This window comes from Ranitomeya variabilis, chromosome 6 (genome assembly GCF_051348905.1).
Source record: "Ranitomeya variabilis isolate aRanVar5 chromosome 6, aRanVar5.hap1, whole genome shotgun sequence".
Classification (NCBI taxonomy): Eukaryota; Metazoa; Chordata; class Amphibia; order Anura; family Dendrobatidae; genus Ranitomeya; species Ranitomeya variabilis.
The window spans coordinates 343,058,869-343,081,388 of NC_135237.1; the positions used below are offsets into that span (position 1 = coordinate 343,058,869).

At 43.4% G+C, this 22,520-nt stretch overlaps 1 protein-coding gene across 1 annotated transcript in view; it reads left to right on the forward strand.

Annotated features, from left to right (window-relative positions):
• SYCP2L (synaptonemal complex protein 2 like) overlaps positions 1 to 22,520 on the forward strand; it is a 221,342-nt gene that overhangs the window by 97,359 nt on the left and 101,463 nt on the right. The window contains exons 15-19 of the mRNA XM_077269880.1: positions 1,980 to 2,128; positions 4,509 to 4,572; positions 4,662 to 4,725; positions 6,283 to 6,352; positions 15,863 to 15,903. Of these exons, the coding sequence (XP_077125995.1) occupies positions 1,980 to 2,128; positions 4,509 to 4,572; positions 4,662 to 4,725; positions 6,283 to 6,352; positions 15,863 to 15,903 (388 nt within the window). The remainder of the gene's footprint in view (positions 1 to 1,979; positions 2,129 to 4,508; positions 4,573 to 4,661; positions 4,726 to 6,282; positions 6,353 to 15,862; positions 15,904 to 22,520) is intronic.

Sequence of the window (22,520 nt, forward strand, 5' to 3'; positions counted from 1 at the left end):
AAGCCATTTTTGTCCTCCAGTGACGCTTAGTCACAGAAGGATGGCAACTTCACTAAATATTGCAATGATCAGAGTTTCCTAAGAAAACTTTAAAAAAAAAAAAAAAATTGCCCCTCTCTTTGCACCTTCAAAAAAATGGAAGTGTTTAAAATAACTATTTCATGACACACAGCTCCATTGTAACATAAAAAAAGTGTCAAAGAAAATAGCTACACAGCCCAAATTTTATATATATGTTATGACCATTTTGGTTTTGCCACAATCCTGTTGCAGTTCTCTAGCGTTCAAATAGCAGCAAAAGACTTGGGAACTGGGGAGTTCGGCACACATAAGACAAATCTCAACTCAGAAGAACACGTAGAGCCAGGCTACAGTAGTTACTTTTTTTATGTGGGCGTTTTCTCCTTCACCTCTGATGCGGCTGTGTTTTGATTGGCCAGTGTCATAGAGAGTAGAAAGCAAACGTGCAACACCCACGTAGAAGTTTTGTGTTCTACCCACAGTTGAATGGAATATTTGCATATTGGGTACTCTTTATTACCGAGGGGTATAACTTTGGAATGGTGGGGCATGGGAGAAAAAAAAATGTTCCAGAAACAGTGGAGCAAATAGAGGAGGTACTCAGTTTAAATTGAACTTAGCTTAAAGAGGGCCTGTCGCCGGTTTTTACTCTTTGTACCCACTGCTCCTTTAAAATACTGTATATAATTTTTTTTTTTTAGACATTCTTAAAATCCACCTCATGGTTCTAAGGATATGTGCCTTTTTAGTGTCAATGTTTCTGGGCTTTACCAAGGGGAGGGTTGCTCAGAGTAATTATGCTAAGCAGCCTAAAGACATACCCCAGATAATACTGTGACACACCACCTTAATAAAGACCATAACCATTTAGCATGAAACAAAAAGCCTCATACTGCTGTTGATACCAAAAAGTCCATACCTCCATATGGAAAATTTTAAAAAAGTAAAAAATTGAATAGTCAAGAGAGCAGCAAAAAGAAAAAGAGCAAAGATTAACCATTTCTGACTTATTAGCGAGTCCTCTTTAAGTTTAGAAATGCATAACCACTATATAAATTAAAATTTTGAACATTACTAATGTTTTTATTCCTTATAGTTTCAAAATATTGTGAGCAAATAAGAACAAAGTTTACATTGTCAGGCAACAAACCCATACTTGGTAATTTTATTAGATGAGCAGGGGCGTAACTACAATAGGTGAAAGGGTTACAATAGCACCTTGAGCCGAAGAGGCCCAAAAAGTAGTGAACAACCCCTTTAAGTAGCAGATATTTAGATCTCTAGTCAGGCTGTTCGCATTGATATATTGTAGCAAAAGGATATGAAATCGAGAGTAGCTTAGAAAGTATTGCTTGGTCAGGAGGATACAATTGTATTCACTACTTACCAGGTTTAAGTGGGTTTTCTGCCTCTGCATTCAAAGGGATTGTCCAGGTTCTGGAAGAAGGTTATAGGGCCGCAGACTTCCAAATGATGACCGTGTACGCTGAGCATGTTAAAATTACCCCTTGTTGTCAATGCAATTGGACGTTGAGGTGCTGCAAGTGACTTGCATAGTTGTGGTCACGTGCCCACTAGATATGCTTAGTTTCTCTCCAAAGAAGAGAACGGAGAGAAGCCAAACGCATCTAGTAGGCACATGACCGTAAGAATGAAAGTCATACACACATGCTGTCACATGAGCGGCAGATTGCACACGTCACGATTCAGCAGTATGTTGTCACCTAGATTGACTGTAGACTTTTGTCCCAAACCTGGAACCCAATTGCCCAACTTAAATTAATACCTAGTTAAATTGGTCCACAAATGCTTTAGATGATGCAAACTGCTTAGAGCATTATATAAGTTATCTTGGTTCATTAAGGTAAAATGCTAGAATAGGAAGTAGTTCTGATGATCAAGTAATATTTTCTTGATCTTTGGAAACATTCACCTTTGTTCTTGTTTTTTTTTAAAAGAATGTAATGGACAGAAACTATTAAGCATACACCTTAAGGTTCCTCAATCAATCAATAACAAGGAGGCAAAATACATCAAGATGAAGTTTGAAATGAAGCACGCCATCCAGAATGCTACAATTAAAACGTACGGAGCGGATCTTCAAAAGGTACGACCACGTCATAACCTCATCCGCTGACCTGGCTAACATTTTTCTACTAATCCGCTTTGGTGCAATATTATAGTTAAAAGCAAAAATGTTATTTACCGTTTTGTAAAGCTTTTTTTTGTTTTTGCCCAATGAGAAGATGGTAATCAGGCTATTCTGTGATGGCGGTTATAATGTATAATGCGCAGGCCATGCTTCTGTAGGCTGTAAATATACAGTAGCTGCTACAACTACAGAAGAGATCTTGTCGTGTAAGGGTCTGTTTGTATCGACCGACTGGCGACCCGATGCAACCGCTGATCGGTAAACCATTAAATGTCTGCCGATCGGTGAATGCCTTTTTGCACAGGCAGACTAGAGTAATTGATGTGCATTGAGCAATATGTAATCTGCAATAGCTCGCGAAGTGGTCTTAGACTGCCAAGGTTCTCTGCAGTGCAATTCCTATTTACGTAGAGTGATACACCACCAAGAACTATGATCTTTTGAGCTGTGCAAAAGATCATTTCACCCCAAGAACAAGCATTCTGTTTATTTATTGGGTGATCTGCAGCCTATTTACCTTGAATGATTATTATGAAACAAGTGTGTTTAAGAAAGCACATTCACAATTATCTTGCAGCTCAAGGCCTCATTCACACACCAGTGTTTTTGTATCATAGTTTTGTCAGTTTGGTGAGTGTCCGTTTTTTTTATCAGTGTATGATGATGACACCTGAGCGCTGTCCAGGATTTAGTTTTTTTCTCCACAGACCTCTTGACTTGCATTTCCTATTTTTATCCAATACTCTTAATGAAGATCAGACATGTCTCTGTGTATGTCTGCTAGCGAGAAGAATAAACAAACTGATAACCTGATAACCTCAGACCATATGAAAAACTGTGCGCGCAGTTAGTGGGGGACAGTGCCCGCAATAATAGGAGACCGATTCACCTTGCAATCTGGAGTCTGGAGTGACGTTCCCTCACCCCGACGCGCGTTTCGCCACTGGCTTCTTCCAGACACATGCTAGTGCGTTTTTTTCCATATGGCCTGAGGTTATCAGTTTGTTTATTCTCACTAGTAGATGTTGTTTTACAATTTCCCAGATTGTACTTATACCTGCTGCTATTCTACAAGTTTTAGGCATAATAGGCTTCGGTATTTCCTTGTACTCTTATCATTACTGCAGAGGCATGTCAGCTTTATGTATTCCGGTTTATACCTACCCAGCATGTATTTTTTTTTCTCACTGTTAGCTACTTTTACGGAGATTGAAATATATTTCATGGGTATACCCTTATCTATTTAATATTTGACACTTTCTGTGATTTCCAGAAGTCTGACACCACAATATATATGTGAGACAAATTTATTTGTATTATTAATTGCTGCTATTATTCCACATGGCATGTATACGCTGTATTGATTTAAAGAGTCTTTACTTCTGATACCGTCTGGACCGGCCTTCTATGTGAGGCACACTGCTTTTTTTTAATTTTAGTAATTTTATTTTTTTCATTCCTTAAAAAGAAAAAAATCAATCTAAATTATGGATCTCGTCATCCCAATTGGGGTGTGTGTAATATCCATAGGAGACTCGTATACAATATTTACTGCAATATGGCAGTTTTGCATGCAGTATATGGAACAAGCGATCAAAGGATCGCAGGTTCAAGTCTCCTAAGGGAGCTAAAACAAAACGAATAAAAAAAAAATTAATATCACCACCCCCTCACCCCATTAAAATAATAAAAAAATAAACATAACTGGAATTGATACGTCCATAAAAGTCTAATGTATCAAAATCTAAAAGTAACACGTGGTAAATGCTGTAAAGAAAAAAAAATCTTGTCAAAAATTGTTTTGTTTTTGTCTCCACACCATGTTCAACTATGCAAAAAAAAGCTATCAAAACATTTAGCCCCAAAATTATATAAAAAATTATCCTTCAAGCAGCTTCTTTGATGAAAAAATTTAAGTTACAGGTCTCCAAAAATGGCAACAAAACACAATTATCCTTACACTTTTTTTTTTTTTTTTTTTTTTTCTTATTTGTACTCTCCTGAAAAATCCTATTGCTGGGTCATTTTTACCACACAATGAGCACTGTTAAAACTTGTCTTACGGAAAACAAGCCCTGATATTGCTGTCTTGATGGACAAATAATAACTCTAGCTTTTTGTAAGAAAGGCTGGGGGGAAAATACGAAAGCGAAAAAATAAATCATTCAGCAATGATATGGTTAATTGGACAAAATAGATCCGGAGTTCAGTTGTGTGCTTTAGATCTTAGTGTATATGTAGGGGATCGAAAAAAGGTCAACCTAAGCAGAATCAAAATTGTACAACGCTACAGTATTTTTACTACCGTATATCCTTTTATTCCCTCATTGTTCAGAATGTCCACCTTACATCACCAGAGAAAACTGACACTGCAATAAATTTACAAGATGAATGGAAAGGTTTGTATGATGACACCATATATGCTCAGAAGTTAAAATCTGTTTTGTTTTTTTAATTTAATTTTTTTTGCTAATTTATGTGCTACCAGATTCAGGTAAAGGTTCCATCTGTGAGGATCAAGTACCAACCTCAGTAGTCAGTGATACATCTAGGTGAGATATTACAATTTTTGTTTTATTTCGCAGCATCTTTGAAACGCTCATTTTCATAAGAATTGTTTTTAATGAATGTTTTGGGGTTTTTTTTTGGGGGGGGGGTTTGTCTTCTGTCTAGTGGTGACATACTGTAATCACTATTCTATCCTGAGCTTGTGCTGTTTGTCTAAAAGTTTAAATGTAAGGACTAAGGAAACCGAGCAGTATACTCCCCACCCGCCGTATTCCGCTATTCTCAGCGCCACTCTGGTTCTGCTCCTCCTTTGTGACTGCAGCCTCTGAATGGTCACAAGCTCTCAATAGAAGTCTGAGGGCCTTGTTCTATCTCTCATAGACTTACATTGAGAAGTGATTTTCAGATCACCAAGTAAACACTGGAGCACTCCGGCAGGTCACAACCTGCTGAATACCAGAGCAGTACCGATTAAAAGATGAAGATGGCGGCTGGTAAGTATATTACTAGGTGTAGGGAACATAGAATAGCGACACCACTCCAGCACTTAAATAACAAAAAAAAATGCACTGGAGTGGTGCTGTAAAAGTATTCCTAAAATTAAAAATTTTAATATAACTAAAAGATAGGGGATAACTTACTGATTGCTGGAGGTCTGACTATTGGGACCTCCATTAATACCAACAATAGGCAAGTCTTGAATGGGGTGAAGAAATACTGTGCCAAGTGCTGTACTCTGTATTTCTAGGAGTGCCATAAACAATGAATGTGTGTCAAACCTGTGCTGCTGAAAGATCCAGGATGTCGGCTTAATTCTTTAAAACTTTATTTGTTGTTGCCCATGTTGCTATTTTGCAACCCCATCAGGTGAGTTAGCACTCCATTGGCTTCTCACCATTTTTGCCAGTTAAGACCCTATTGCGCTGGTTTGCTCCCCAGTTTTCTGCACTACTAATAAACAATGAATGTAGCAGGGGTCAAGCAGTGCACCTCTGCTCCATTATTTAGGCTACGTTCACATTTGCGGTGTGCGCCGCAGCGTCGGGCGCCGCAGCGTCGCCGCATGCGTCATGCGCCCCTATATTTAACATGGGGGCGCATGGACATGCGTCGCACTTGCGTTTTGCGCCGCATGCGTCGCTGTGGCGCCGGCGTCTGGGCGCAGAGGACGCAGCAAGTTGCATTTTTGCTGCGTCCAAAATCAATTAAAAAAAGACGCATGCGGCGCAAAACGCAGCGTTGTGCATGCGTTTTGCTGCGTTTTTGTTTGCGTTGTGCGCTGCGGCGCCGACGCTGCGGCGCACAACGCAAATGTGAACGTAGCCTTAGACTTTTCGAGTTTGCTGTGAGTAGCAGTGGCCCACCCCAGCAATCAGTAAGTTATCCCATGTTCTATGGAGACAGCAAGTTTTAATTCTGGAAATACTGCTTTTAACATGTCCCAATAACTTACTGCCAGACATTGGTATTGGTAAATTGAAGAAATGGAAGTAAAATGTGATTAACTTTTTAGACTTTTATAATGTCTGTGCTGGGATGTTAGTATTGGAGGATGCTTGGATGAGTGGTCTTTTACTGAATGCAGCTTTGTTGGTCTCTAGGGTTCTGGAAAACACTGTAGACAAGCTACCATCTGAGGTTCTCTCTGCACGTTCTCAGCGTTTTAGCAAGGTATGAAATTAAAAGTTCAGGTGCTATTTTATAAATGGAGGGAACAATAGAAAATATAAAGACAATGGTATTGAAGAGTTTGTATTCAAGCAATTGGGATTACATAGTATACAGTGGGGGAAATAAGTATTTGATCCCTTACTGATTTTGTAAGTTTGCCCACTGACATACATGAACAGTCTATAATTTTAAGGGTAGGTTAATTTTTACATTGAGATTTGAGAGAGAGAATATCAAAAATAAAGTCCAGAAAATCACATTGTATAAATTATATAAATTTTATTTGCATTTTGCAGTGAGAAATAAGTATTTGATCCCTCTGGCAAACAAGACCTAATACTTGGTGGCAAAACCCTTGTTGGCAAGCACAGCGGTCAAACATTTTTTGTAGTTGATGAGGTTTGCGCAGATATCAGTAGGAATTTTGGTCCACTCCTCTTTGCAGATCATCTCTAAACAAACTTTAACAAGGCTGAAATTATTATATCTGGACAGCTTCATCAAAACATCTCCAAAAATGGAGATCTTGGTGAGTTTTCCCAGAATGCCGTGATTGTCCAATGGAGGACAATGATGCACAGAAACCAGATACACATGACAAAGGCCCATTGGGGGGTGTAAGTTTGTGCGCAAAGGCAGGTCCAATACTACAGAAAAGTTACTGCAGCACAAATGGTTTACAAAAGAAAATTATTTGTATGCTACAAGAAAAAAATGTTTTTAGAACACGTCAGCTTCCTGTGGATTGGACTGTGTAGCCAGTGGCGTGGTGACCTAAATCCACCACTGAAAGTGCCTACTTTGGTCATGAGCATCAGAACTGCACCATAGAGCAGTGAGAAAAGGTGGTGGTCGGGACTGATAAATCACATTTTCATTGGGATGATCAGGTGCATTTTCAAAGGGATGATAAGATTCATGTTCCTCATTATGGGAAGAAGGCAGGGCGGGATGCAGTGTGGTGCCTTGGGAAACCTTGGGTACTGGCATTCATGTGGATGACACTTTGACATGTAGAACTTTAAACATTGTTGTAGACAATGTGCACTCTTTTTGGCAACTATGGTCCAGGGGCCTCTGTTCTCATATGAGCCTTTATTAATTTACAGCATAAAAGGATTTATCAAAAATTTTGAGCAGTTTGGCTCGCTGTAGCTGATCTTATGTATACTGTAAGGTTGCTGTAGGACATCTAATGGATGGGAGATAAACCTAGAGAAATGCTTTAACACATATAGGACTAAATAGGGTTAATTGGCCATGACTGTTTTAATGTGAGTACCTGAAGATTTTGGGGAAAGATGGCTGCTTGCCATGCCTCCACCCCTGGGTGTGCTTCACTTTGTAAATTGAGACCTGATGTCTTCCACATGGCTGTGGTGTATGGAGTTGTGCAGATCTCATGGATTGAGTGCCTTTGCTAATGGACTTTAAAGGTGAACTCTAAGACAGGCAGGCAAACCAGCACTATTGTATGGACTTTTTGCTTTGTTGCACTTTTGAGCAGGACAGGGGCTGTATTTGAGTGATGTGGTTTATGAGGACTGCAATAAACCAGCCAGACTTTTATATAGAAAGGGTATGTGCACACATTGCGGAATGGTGTGCGGATTTTTCCGCACTGTTTTTGTTAAATCCGCAGGGAAACCGCACTGCGGAATTACTGTGGACTTACCTCGTTTTTTTGTGCGGATTCCACCTGCAGTTTTACACCTGCCGATTCCTATTGAGGAGCATTTGTAAACCGCTGCGGAAGCCGCACAAAGAATTGACATGCTGCGGAAAAAAACAACGCTGTGTTTCCGCACGTTTTTTTATGCAGCATGTGCACTGCAGATTTTGTTTTCCATACGTTTACATGGTACTGTACAAAGCATTGAAAACAGCTGCAGATCCACAGCGGCCAATCCGCTGTGGATCCACAGCAAAATCCGCAATGTGTGCTCATAGCCAAACTGTTCCTATGATACCTCATATTGCTCCCAAGTGACTAGCATTGTTACATTTGGTGTGAAGTGTGGGCACTGGGCAGCGTTCCCAGGTAACACGCGTGGCTGCTACAGAAGTATGCATGCTGTGGGTGAGGGCAGCTATAAGTCAGAGAACATCAGACAGCATGGAGGACCTGATTAAACACCAGGTGCAGGCCCAGCAGCATCAGCAACAACATCAGCAACAGATGGCACAACAGGAGACAAGCTGCTTATGCAGCAGCACCAATGACAGCAGCAGCAGTTTTAATTACTCGGAGGCAGTTCGTGGCACTGTGGCAGTTGCATCTCCAAGGTCACATGAATTTTTCTGTATGGAAAACGGTGAGAAGAACCTTGCAAAAAATTATTCCAGGTGACAATATATAGGCCTTTTAACCGTTTTTGAAAAAGTTGCTGATAGGTGGAAACTCCCACCAGAGCAGTGAGTGGAAGTCCTGGCGCCATACTTAACGGAACAGACACAAAAGATCCACTATGATTTAGCCTTACAGGACACCAAAGAATATGCGAAATTGAAGACAGAAATTTTGTCGTGCTTGGGGATGACTGTCTGTTAGGGCACAATGAGTCCACTGCTGGGCATATCACCATGGCAAACCCCCTTGCTCCCAAAAGTTTAATCTGCTGCATGTCCTCCAAAAGTGGTTGCAGCTGGAGTCCTCTACCCCAGAGCAAATGGTTGAACCAGTCCATTACAACTCGCTCTAACACTCCCTTCCAAGCCTGATGCCTGGGATGCCCAGGGAGATCCCCGGAATGCCAATGACTTGGTCGGAGTGGTTGAAAGGTATTAGGGGGCCGACTGTTCTTGAAGAGGCAACCACTCCATAATGGGGGCGGAGGCTAAAAAAAGGGCATCCAAAGTCCAAGGGGGCAACGGGGGTCATACCAAGGGTGGATGTAATTTTCTGGAGATATCACAGCCCTGGTCATATAGCTCCCCGTTGTCCCTTGACCACCAAGGAAATGAACTGTAGCATGGGATGTCGATGTTCATTCTATGCATATTCGACTTTCAGTGTGGACTTCCACCCGGCAAGGGGTCCCCAAGCTTGCACTGTAAAAGGGAATGGTCTGCAAGTGACCGGACTAATAGACTCAGAGTTAGATCCTCGTGAAGGCCACACTCCCTCTCCAATTGGTTCCTGTGATGAAAGTTGGCATCCGCAACATTTACAGGGAAGCTTAAGACTTTCCGGTGGCCAAAGTGGTCACTGAGACAGCCCGAAGTATTGAATCCCATGGGGTTAGCGTGGTCCAGGACTTATTGCATCCAATTGCACCTCAATTATTCAGGTAAGAGACGTGGTGGCCCTAAAGAAGTCTCACCAACCCCAGAGCCTGACTGCTTTTTACTTCTGTGTGGTAGATGAGGAGGTAGAATCCTCTGAGGCTAACATTCCGGAGAAAAGTTTAGGTCTGCCCAACAGAAACTTAACTCTAAAAGAAGTGTTCAGTAAGGCTACCGCTATAAACTGCATAGCACAGGAGCCATTGGCTGACACCAGATTTCCTTATTTTATGATGCGTAGGGATTTATTTTACCGTGTTACTATGGTCCGTAAGGTCAGAGAGGAAATGGTGGAACAATTGTTGGTAATAGGACCCTATAGACGGAGGGTGTTGGACATGGCTCATTCGCATATCTTGAGTGTCAATTTTGGGTGTCAACAATCTCCAAGAACTTGTCATGTGGACATTGTGTTGGTCTGGATGTCACCTAGAAAGGTATTGCAAGTCCTGTCCCACTTGCCAGTTAACAGCTTACATGGCTCACTACCAAAATTCACTCTTGCCGCTACCCATAAAGTCAGGGCAATACTGAGACCTGTATGAAATTCCATGTTTGCTGGTTGAGCCGGAAAGTGACTGTGACTAGTCACTTCTCACGGACGGCCCATGGGGCAGAAGTCAGTAGCTCTGGGTTCAATGCCAAGAGAGTACATAGATAACCAAGGAAAAAGATGAAGGCGTAAGTCAGGTCACCGTCCAGGGCCAATAATGAGATGGCGAATCAAAAGCCAAAGGACAAGACAAAGGGATAGTCAGAGCACAGTCCAAAGGGTCAGGCAGCAGAAGATCAGAACTCAGAGCAACAGAATCATGCTAACACTCACCAGGAAGCACAAACTACATCTTCCAGGGATCAGAGGCAGATAGCTCAGTTAAGTAGTTGGGCAATCACCAGAACACTGAACACCTGGAGAAAGTCTCGCACCTTCCAGTCACAGATTGGAAAGCTGAGCAGTGAATCAAGGCACAGAGAGCTCAGCAAGCACATTACAGGATTGGACAGCCAAATTGTCAATCAAAACACAGGCAACTCAGCAAGACAGTTTCCATAGAACAGCATAGCAATCACTCACTGCGGAGGAGGAATTGTGACAGCATCCCCTCTTCTAGGGGGCCCACCAGACCCCCATGTTTCACAGGAAGCCTGCAATGGAAGGCCCTGACAAGACAATTGGCGTTTACTGCAGCAGGGACTCAAGATCTCTCTTCCTGTCCATAACCTCTCCAATGAATGAGGTATTGAAGGGAATCATGGGCTTTCCGGAAATCAAAATTCTTTTGCACTTCAAACTGCCAAATATCTGGTTTCTGTCGGAGTTTCCGGTGATGTGGTTTATGCGGACTTCAGCCCGAGATATATAGAAACGCTTCCTGTGATACCTCATGTCGCTCCCAAGGGAGTGGCAATGTTACAATGCACATAAATGTGTATCATGCATACTTCATTATGTTTATATATTATACTAGCTATTGAACCCGTTCTACGCCCGGGTGGCGAGCATTTATATTGGTATATGGTCTCCATCCTGGTATGTGCTGCTCCCATCTTGCTCTCCCATCCTGTCATGTGCTGCTCCATCCTGCGCCCCCATCCTGTCATGTGCTGCTCCATCCTGCATCCCCATCCTGTCATGTGCTCCCATCCTGTGCCCCCATCCTGTCATGTGCTGTTCCATCCTGCGCCCCCATCCTGTCATGTGCTGTTCCATCCTGCACCCCCATCCTATCATGTGCTGCTCCATCCTGCGTCTCCATTCTGTCATGTGCTCCCATCCTGCGCCCCCATCCTACACCCCCCATCCTGTCATGTGCTGCTCCCATCCTGTGCCCCCATTCTGTCATGTGCTGCTCCCATCCTGTGCCCCCATTCGGTCATGTGCTGCTCCCATCCTGTGCCCCCATTCTGTCATGTGCTGCTCCCATTCTGTCATGTGCTCCCATCCTGCACCCCCATCCTGTCGTGCTGCTGCCATCATGCGCCCCCATTCTGTCATGTGCTGCTCCCATCCTGCGCCCCCATTCTGTCATGTGGTGCTCCCATCCTGCGCCCCCATTCTGTCATGTGCTGCTCCCATCCTGTGCCCCCATTCTGTTGTAATGTGCTGCACCCATTCTGCCTGTTCGTTTCCATTCTGCCATATGTTGCTCTCATCTTTCTCTCTCCGGCTCTACTGCCCGAGTGCGGCGGTGCTGAGTGCGGGCGGCTGTGCGTGGCGGTGCTGAGTGCGGGCGGCTGTGCGTGGCGGTGCTGAGTGCTGGGGGCCTGAGCAGGCGGGGACACCGGCGCGCTGTGGGGGTCAGGTGCCGAAGTCGCCGCTAGCTCAGGCCCCCGGCACTTGCTATATTTACCTGTCCCCCGTTCCATTCCACTGCTGTGCGCCTCTGTCTTCCGGGGTCCTCTGCCTGTGACTTCAGTCAGAGGGCGGCGCACATTAAGCGCGTCATCGCGCTCTCTGAACTGAACGTCGCAGGCAGAGGAGGAGGTGGAGGAAGGAGTAGCACGCATCGGTGGAAGGGAGGACAGGTAAATATTGCATACTCACCCTCCTGGCTCATCCCTGCTTCTCCGTTGGAGATCGCGGTGTGCGTTCAGTGCTCACGCACACCGCGATCTCCTGGGAGCGTCGCTCTGTGGGGTCCAGACTGCGCCGGCGCTTGCGCAGTCTATAAAAGCTTCGGACAGAGTGACGCTCCCAGCGTTATATTATAGATATAATACAAAGCTGTGCAGAATGAAATAAGTGAAATCCTACTAGAGAAAATTTTTCAGAAAACCCAGCTGTTACAGAAGCTCACTAAGCTGACTGGCGACTGTTCAGAGATGAAACTATGCTTTTTTTGCCATGAATCATGCAGACCTTGATGAGAGTGCATGTTGGAGTCTGACACTCCTGATTTCTTTTGAGGTGTGTGACTTAGTATATCCCTGACTCCTGGAAGTCATGGGTGTGTCAGATGCAACAGACAGCCGCTTTGCATCTGGCGGCAGAAGGTCTCTGCGCTTGGCATTGCTGACATCTTAATCCTTCGGACTTTTGGACCCCGTGACAACCTCCCTCTGACTCGAATTGACACACCTGGACCTAGGTGTTTATAGACTGTCTGCTTCAGGGAGCCGCTGGTGTTGTTCACATTTTTCCTTGTGAAGGCTTGGAGCTATAGCAGTCTGCTTACTTTTTCTCTGGTGCTCTTGGAGGACGTTTGGTGTTAACTTGAGCAGACTTCAGAAAGGTAACTTTCTCCCCCCTTGTTTCTCCCTTCTTGCCTTTAGTGTACAGTGGGGACTGACCAGTGCTCATCCCCCCTTCCCTATTCAGGGCCTAGCTTTAGGGATATACAGGGCTTAGATTTCTTGCTCGACGATTGGTTTGGAACCACTAAAGTGACGGTAGGGAAGGCAGGGTGCTATTAGATCCAATGAGGGGTCTCCACTCCCCCATTCCCTAGCGTTTGGGCTTCCTTCCCCTCGTCCCTTCATGTTGCACTTCGTCTTCCCACACTGTGCATGACACCGGATTACACCAGAAGGTGGAGATGCCATGGTCACGTACCTTGCTATGCTCCCATCTTAAACCTTACCTATTTCCTCCCCCACAAAGAGAGGTGTGAGGTTGAAGTGTATAGAATTATACTAACCAGAAAAACAAGGGTTGACAGATAGGGATGACAGAACTACGATCGTACAAATATACTCACAAAGCCGAGTGGAACACAGGAGAGGGATAGGTAGGAGAAACCGGATAAGAGAGGATGAGGATAAACATGCAAACCAAATCCAAGCAAAAATCCTCTGAACAACTCTTCAACCACCTGCTCCACATACTGAATTGCTCCTCAAACATCTAACCAGGAAGTAGAACTATCACTGGCAACTTATAAGTGCCAGTGGGGAGCATATATACCAAAGGGGAGCGGCTAACACAGAACAGCTGAGACAATTTAGGATGGAGAGCTCCAGGTGATAAACTGGACTGATTAACCTTGCAACGACAGAGCTAGGAAAAAATGCACTGTATAATATGGTGAAGCAGTTCTAAACAGTGCAGCATTTCGTGTGACCAGATGTTGTGATCTCCTGGCCCCTCTCTGTTGCACTAAATGAATTAGATGAATTATGGGGTTACTCCCGCATCCTGGTCCCGTTCCACCCACTTTGGTGGAACTGTGAGAAACTGATATGAAAATGCCAAAAGTTGCGCAAAAGTGTATGCCATTTCAATTGCTTTGAGGAATCAACCCTATATGTTTTAGTAATATAGTGTTTCCTATACGAGTTTGAGGAGCTGACCACTTACTAAAGACTATAGGATGAATGGACGTAGAGCGAGGTCCACAGCTCTTTGGGATGCAGACTTTTTCCAGCACGAAGCATCGGTTATGTCGATATTATTATTTTATTACAGATAAACTTGCCCATCAGTTCATCCTAAGGAATCCGTTTCCATTCAATGACCGCAATCAGATGAAGAGATGTGCTGGATGGTTCTTATCTATACATAAGGCCAGACAGGAGATTGCTAAATGTAAAGCAATCATTCTGTTAATCTCATCAGTATCTCAGAGTCTCTAGCCAATGTGCTCCCAGTCTATATGCCCATTGTGTGTATTGTAATAATAGACCCAGGGGAGCAGTCACTACAAGGGTCTCTCATGCAATCTCAGGTGATGGGATGCAGGAATATTCTTCATTCTTTGAGCTAAAAGCAAATGTTTAAGGGGGAGGGTGTGTCCACTTCTGCCCATTCAGAGGGCTGATCCTAGGTAGGGAGTAGAAGCCACATGTTAAGTGAGGAAGTTGGGAGAGTGACGTCGAAGGGAGAGGATCGAGGAGGACGTCCTGGAGCACATGGATGGATGGCCTATGGAGCTTGGAGATCGGTTGCTGGCTGGGATGAACACACGTGCTACTGCTGAGGAATTTTTTGATTCGATTTCAGGAACTTTCTTAACAGAACTTTCTTTGTTGCTTCTGGATACATGGGCTTTGGTTCTATTACCTATCATTTGGAGGAGCGTGGACTGTGACTACAGACTATACTGGCGGGAGATACAAAACCTGTGGGCCAACCAAAAGTTGGGAGACAGTGATTATCGCCAAGCACGGGGCAATGGGGCTACTGGCCCTGTGAAGGGGATCTTCTGGACTGAGGACATTTGGATTTTGGTTATATACCTGGAGCTATTGTAAAACCATGGACGTAAGGAATAAAAAAAAAAATAGTTGCATAGTTAACCTGCCTAGGTGATTATTACAACCCACAACCTCAGATCTTCACAGGGAGCAAACATGCATAATGTGTTGAACCAATATCAATAGCTAAATTATTATTTTTTTTAATATTAAAAAACTTTAGATGTTAGGTTCACTTTGAAATATTAAATATGAATCCGTCACCTGGGAAAAATGCCATTAACCTGCAGATTTGGTCTTAATCTGCAGGTTAATAATAATATAATCCTGCTCAGCCCCAGTGCATAGACCCCTGCTACTGGGAGGAAATGAAACCGGAACGCTGCCGGGAGAAATAGTTAATGTCCTCCTCACAGTGTGGGTCTATTAGTGCTGGCACCGGACAGGTTCACAACAGTCATAAACTGCAGATTAACCCCTTATCATGTGTTTTTTTTTTTGGTGAGAGGGTACCCTTTAATGACCATTATTACAATTTTGGAGCTCATACGGACATGCCCTCTAATAGTATTAAGATTGATACTTTGGTGTAGGTTTGCCAAGAGTAAACATAATCATTTTGCACAAAACAATTCCATACTTATCAATTTAATACGCCATTTAAAGTATGAAGGTGTATTCCCTAAAATAGATAGTGGATAACTTGCTGACCATTGGGGCATCTCAGTAGTCAGACCTTCATCAAACTGCAGAGCCCCATTTGTAATGGAGCACAGTTGGACACATATTCATGGTCTGAGACTGCCATTGAAATGCGAATTACATGGGGCATAACAGATTCATTTCTATTCTGGTAATACCCCTTTAATAACCATTTATTTAAAAACTATATTGTGACACCACTATAGGTCATAATAATATGCATATGAATCGAATTGCTTTTTTATTTTAGTTTTTTTGTGAGATCAACTTGCATGTTTAAAATTTTGTGTGTGAATAAATATATATGTATGTGTGTAATCAAATTACGGTGTGTGTATATATAATATATTTTTATTACTTTATTTCTTTTTCTTTTTTTTTCTTTCTCAGAATAGAACTACTGAAACAAAAGGACAGCAGTCAGCAGAGAAGTACAATTTCAAGATATTCAATATCTGTTTTATTCATATTACACATTATTTGATTAGATTGATACAGTTTGCTTTTCTGTTCCATTTTTAGGAACAGATAGAATGTCAAAATGTTAGTTTGAGCATAGCCTGTATATGAATGTTTTCTATCTCTATCTTTAGGCCGGGATCACACGTGCGAGAAATCGGATGCAATACGCTCGTCTGATGCCGGCCTTAAAATAATTGTCACTAGATGGCACAGCACAGTTGGCAAACATTTGTTAAAAAGATCTTAGACATGATGAAAGTGGCTGTATAAATATCCCATTAATCCCATAAACTTGTGAGCTAAAGTCAATCTCCTCCATCCAACTTAACTGACAGATCCTCAGAGTCCCTCCACCCTGCTGCTGCTGCTGCTGCTGCTGAAATTGGACAATGCTTTTAACAAATTACATCTGTAAGCTTCTGAGAGTGGAGATTGCATTTTCTGCCTGCATACACTGATCTTAGGAGCTCGCTCTCGAACTAGTAACATGAAATCTTCTACCCTTTTTTAAAATAAATAAATAAAAATTCAGTGATTCTTACATGTGGGTTTAAGGCTATGTGCACACGTTCCGGATTATTCGCAGATTTTCAGCGCGTTTTTTCGGCGGCTTTCCGCTGCAAAAACGTTTAAAAAACGCATACATTAAGTATTCCATCATTTTTAATGGTTTCCACATTTTTTGTGCGCATCTTGTTTTTTTTTCCGCAAAAAAAACGCATGCGGAAAAATACGCAGCATGTTCATTAATTTTGCGGATTTCCCACTATATTATTGCATTGGGAACCTCCAGAAAAAAACGTGAAAAATCCGCACAAAAAATGTGCATAATACGCGATAAAAACGCGACAAACGCGTGCAGAATTCCTGCGGAAAACCTCAGGATTTTCTCAGGAAATTTTTGCATACTCTCCGGATGTGTGCACATAGCCTTAATGTCATAAATAATAGTTCTGGTCCTTACTGATGTGGTGATCCAATTGTCATTTTTCTATTTTTTTTTTTTTTTTAAATTCCTTTTTATTTTTGTACCAGTTGGAAACTTGAACCTTTTGAGCCTTACTTGTTAGAATATAAATACTGCAGTGTCTGTCCCTTGGCTTTTGCAGCAGGAAGCTAGCCATCACTCCTAGCTTAGCGTCTGTGATGACACGAGCACAGCGCCTGTGCCCATGCAATTATCATGACATACAATTATGCTGATTTGCACTAACAGACTCTCTCTGTATGTACGAACGTCATAGGTTGTAATAAGTGTGTGTGTGTATATGTGTGTACATGTATAATCCTACTATTTGGGACTGAGATGCTTTAGATTCTAAGTACATATACTGTATATTGTATATACTTTGTGTGTGTGTGTGTATACACTAGTAAACATTGAAATAGGAAAAGGAGGAAAGAAAGTCAAGGAATTATGGAAATGACTCGAACAATGGAAATGTTAATGGAGCGCCCCCAGACGCAGGGCCGCGGGGTACTCGGTACGGGGCTTCTCTGTCTCAGTTCTGGGGTTGTCACGGTGGCTAGGCCCGGTCCGTGACCCTGCTAAGGGGCGTCCAATGAAAGGTGTAGGTGGTAGGTGCGTGGTGCAGGTCGCGATGAATAACGAGGACACAGGGTTGCAGTCTCTTTACATCTTTACTGAAGGCTTCAAGGTCCTCAATCCAGAGTACGGTTAACAGGGCTGTATGAGACCGGCCGGTCCGATGGCACCTCCAGAGTTCCCTTTGCAGGTGGAAATCTGTGCCTACCTTCTAGCGCCTGTGTGTTGTAGTACTTCCCTGCTGAGCACCACTGGATAGTCCTCACAACTGTTGTCTGCTTCTGATGTTATTTCCCACAACTTATGTCTGTTCTGATGTTCTTGTCCGTCCCCCAGATGATATGGATAGGACGCACCCGTATGACGGGAAGGCCTGGAGTTCTTCCTGGACCCTAGCGTCGCCCCTCTCCCACAGTTGCCCCCTATGTCTTCTTAGGTGATTTTGGTGAGACAGCCAACCTAAAATTAACTGTCCTGTCTCTGTTTGAAGTATTGCGTGGAGTCTAATACTTCCTCGGCGTTCTGGCCACCGGCTACGCTCCTCCATAGGATGTTGCTTCAATCTTACAGCACGACTCCTATTGGTGTTATCTCCTTTCTGCTTTGATCTCGTTTCTCACTCTCCACAATAAACCTCGCTTCTTGTCCTTTCTTGAGATACCGCCGCGATGTAATGCAGGTTGCGGTTCCTTAACGTTCTTTCCTGTTCGCTAGGCCTCTGTCAGGATCCCACCCCTGACAGGGACCCCCCTGATTCTTCCCCTGCAACACCCTCTGCCACAGGATGTTGCCTGGTTCCAACCCAGTCAGCTTCTCACTAACTTTCTATCTAACCCCCAGTTTTACCAGACTGTGAGGAGTGGCCTAATACATAGCACCCTTAGCTCCCCCTGGAGGCCAGACTATGAAGTGTATTGGCGTCTGTGATACCTGGTCAGGTGAACTTATTCAGTGCCATCAGACGTATCATCACTCCCCTTAGCGGCGGAGCATCAGTACTGCAACGACCAGGACTCTGGGGTGCTGCATTAATGTTATACAATTGAAAAAATGACAACATAATTTTCAAATATATTCTTTTATTCAGTATCCAGTATAAGCGCCACACACAAAGGTCCAGGACTTGGCTTGCTATCAATGAGATTAACCCCTTCACAGTATGACTTTAACTTACACCATATGTCGGTTATAGAGAGCTAGGTAAAGCTCATACCATATATAGATGGCTATGAGTGCTTATACTGTGTGTATAGTGAGATTTATACTGTATATAGGGAGCTATGTATGGGGCTCATACTGTATATAGGAGGCTGTGCGGGCTCATACTGTATATAGGAGGCTGTGCGGGCTCATACTGTATATAGGAGGCTGTGCGGGCTCATACTGTATATAGGAGGCTGTGCGGGCTCATACTGTACATAGAGATCTTATTCAGGAGCTCATACTTCAAATAGCGAGCTAAGTAGAGGCTCATAGTGTATGTAGGGAGCTAGGTAGGGGCTCATACTGTATATAGGGAGCTATGTAGGGGCTCACTGTATATAGTATGCTTTGTAGGGGGCTCATACTGAATATAAGGCGCTATGGTGGCTCACTGTAGAGGTTCATGCTTTACACAGGGAGCTATGTAAGAGCTCATAATATATATAGACTGCTGTGAGGGCTCATAATGTGTACATGAGGCTATGTGAGAGCTCACCCTGTATATAGAGGCTATGCGGGATCATACTGTACATAGTCGCTCTGTTGGAGCTCATAATGTATTTAGGGTTCTGTGTGGGTCTCATACTGTATATAGGGGCTAGGTTGGAGCTCATACTCGATATAGAGGGCTATGTTGATGCTAATACTGTATAAGGGGCTGTGTGAGATCATACTGTATATACGGATGCCATGTGGGGGTTCATCATGTATTTAGGGATGCTATGTGTAGGCTCATGCTATATATCGTAGGCCTGGGTATGAGCTGCTACAGTATTTAGGGTGATGTCGGCATACTTAATTCTGTATTAATTCTTAATACTTTATTCAGCATACTTAAAGGGAACCTGTCACCACCCCCCCCCCCCCCCCCAGGCGTTTGTAAATAAAAGAGCCACCCTGTGCAGCACAAATGCTGCATTCTGACAAGGTGGCTCTTTCAGTTATTGGTGCTGTAACTTCAGAAATAATCCATTTTATAATTTGTCCCAAATACCTTGAATCAGTCCTGGAGGCAGGTCTTTCCCCCCCTGCTGCAAACGCAGCACCGCCGTCACTCATGTCCTCTTGGAGCCGGGCGCCGCCTCCTCAGCGCTGTTTTCAAATCAGCCGGCGCCTGCGCTATTTTCTCCTGCCTTGGGCAGGCGCAGTGAGCGCTGCCCGTCCTCTGTCCTCATTTGCAGTCTAGCTGACTGCAGTCTAGCTGACTGCGCCTGTGCGGCCGCCCTGCCCGGGATCCCACCCTGCAGTCTCTTCTGATTTATTCACACTGCGGGGCTGGGATTCACAGGCAGGGCGGCCGCACAGGCGCAGTCAGCTAAAATAAAAATTCTGCTCAAAATATAAAATAAATGAATCTCATCAGTATAAGGCATAACAAAAATATATCCTAACGCCAGAATTATGGGGTTTTGTCTGCCACATTTCAATAAGAGAAGGTCAAAACATTGTATCTTCCCCAAATGGTATCTGTAAAAACGTCTCCTCGGGATGCAAAAAATAAGCCCTCACACAAAACCATATTACAAAAAATGAAAGTGTTGCAGCTCTTGGAAAAAGTAACAAAAACAACTTTTTTGCTTACAAATTTCCCCAACATTTTTTTACCACTTAAATAACAAAAACAAAAAAACACCTATGTATGTTTGGTACCTGTGTACTTGTACTGATCTGGATGATTATATTGCCAGGTCTGTTTTACCATATAGTGAACATGGTAAATAAAAAAATAAAAAATTGTGAAATTGCACTTTTTTTTTTTTTTTGCTATTTCAACACATTTGGAAAGCTTTTCCTGTTTTCCAGTACACTGTGTGGTAGAATGAACGATGTTATTCAAAAGTACAAATCGTCCTGCAAAAACCAATATGGCTTTGTCAGAAAAATAAAAAAAAGTTATGGATCTTGGAAGGAGAGGAAAAAATAAGAACGAAAAAAACAGAAAATGTCCATGGTGTGAGAATGTTAATGGATGTCTGAGAACTATTCTGCCTCCCTAAATGCACTTGGGAATGCAAATCTAAAGATCCACTGCTGGCAGCTCCCTTTACAACTGCCGACCAATGACATCCTACATGTGCTTTATGGGGGACAAGTCTGGACACTGCAGGCTATGGTAGCACACTTGGGCCACACAGGTTGTTCAGTTTCACAAGCAAAATTCGACCTGGCATGGTCGTGAAAAATAGCTCCTGGGACACTTTTGAGAAATGACCGTACCAGTGGTTGCACGACCAAATCAACATAATGCTGTGCTATTAATGTACCTGGAATGAAGAATAGAGGAGTCCAGCTACCACAGTCTCCAGACAAATCTCTAGCTAGAATTGTATCCAAAAGCAGACCATATCACTGAAGAGGACAGAGCTCTGAACCATGATGGCCTTTGAGAGCAATGTCATAAAATCAATGGAGCACCTGTAGCTGGACATCTGGCGGCTCGTAGCCCAGTGTTGTACAAATGCCTTCTGATGGTTTGTGTAGACACTATTCTGTACATTAGCCTTGGTATGTGATGTCCAAATTCACTTGCAGTACAGAATGGATCAATCTGTGAACCACTGATATGATCATTTTTCCAAATTGTAACAGAAGCAGTTTTTCAACAGACAATGCCAGATCACATGTACCACATGCTACTGTGGTCTGCAGAATCAGTGAAGGGGAGGTCAGGGCCCCCGATGCTGTGGGTCTGTTTTGACTTCTCGTCACCCTGAATTCCTTCTTCTAAACGGGCATCTGACGTGTGTGTGTTGTGGGCTTCGTTCTGTACTCACTTGTTGTTCAAGAATCCTTGCTGCCTCCACATGCTTGGGAACGGAAACAGCTGTAAACATGTAACAAGACCCAACCGGGATGGTAGTCCGGATCGAGCTCACCAAATAAACAGTCTGTAGATACCCCAGCCCCTTGTACATGCAATCTGGGATGGATTCAGCCTTTCCTCCAAAAAGAGTTACCTTCTCTGTTCTGGTTGCAGCAGTTCAGCCGGTTAATACTCCAGAAAGACAGCTGTTCTCCAACAGGGAAAAACATAACTTTTAATAAACAGGAATGGAGTAGAATAACAGAAGAATACAGCACTGGATCCCTTATCTCTCTCTCTGACACAATTCACTGCTGCAGCTGCAGCAGCTACAGATACAGTAGTCCACCCACCGGGATTACCCCTGCAGAAGCGGGGGCCCTTCCAGAGTCCTAGGGCCCATGTTGTGATCTTCAGTCCTTTGGTCCTTGGGACCCCTCTTGAGTCCTTTGAGTCTGGGGCAATAGACCTCTCCCGTCCGGGTGGTTCTTGCAGTACCCTGGTCTGACAATCACGTCTGCCCTGACCAGAGTCCCACGCAGTTCTGATGATTCGATGAAGCACCAGCTTCCTCTCCCCTTGTGGCTGCAAGTCCAGCCTCCCTGCTGCTGCTGGACCAGCCCCCATCTTTAACTGTTGCTTTTCCTAAGCTAACAGTAATATATGTGGAACATTACTGACATAGCACAAGGTTACAGGGAAAACACAGCACAGCACATTACATCTGGAACAATGTAAATATTACATTACATGACAAGCTTCACATTACAATACAAATACAGCATAATGACACACAAAACATACAGGTACCTAACATATGTACATGAAGTGCACAGGGAGTCACAAGAGAGGAGGAGAGGGCAGTACCGAGATAACCGGCCACCTCCTTACACACCCAGACATTTTGGTCCGGTTCAACTTTTCCTGTGTAATTAGGATACATTCGGCTGCGGCATACAGTATGACAGGGTCCCTTATGTTTGGTGTTCCCTTTGCCCAGTATACTATCAGTTATTGCCTCCGTTCTGTTCAAA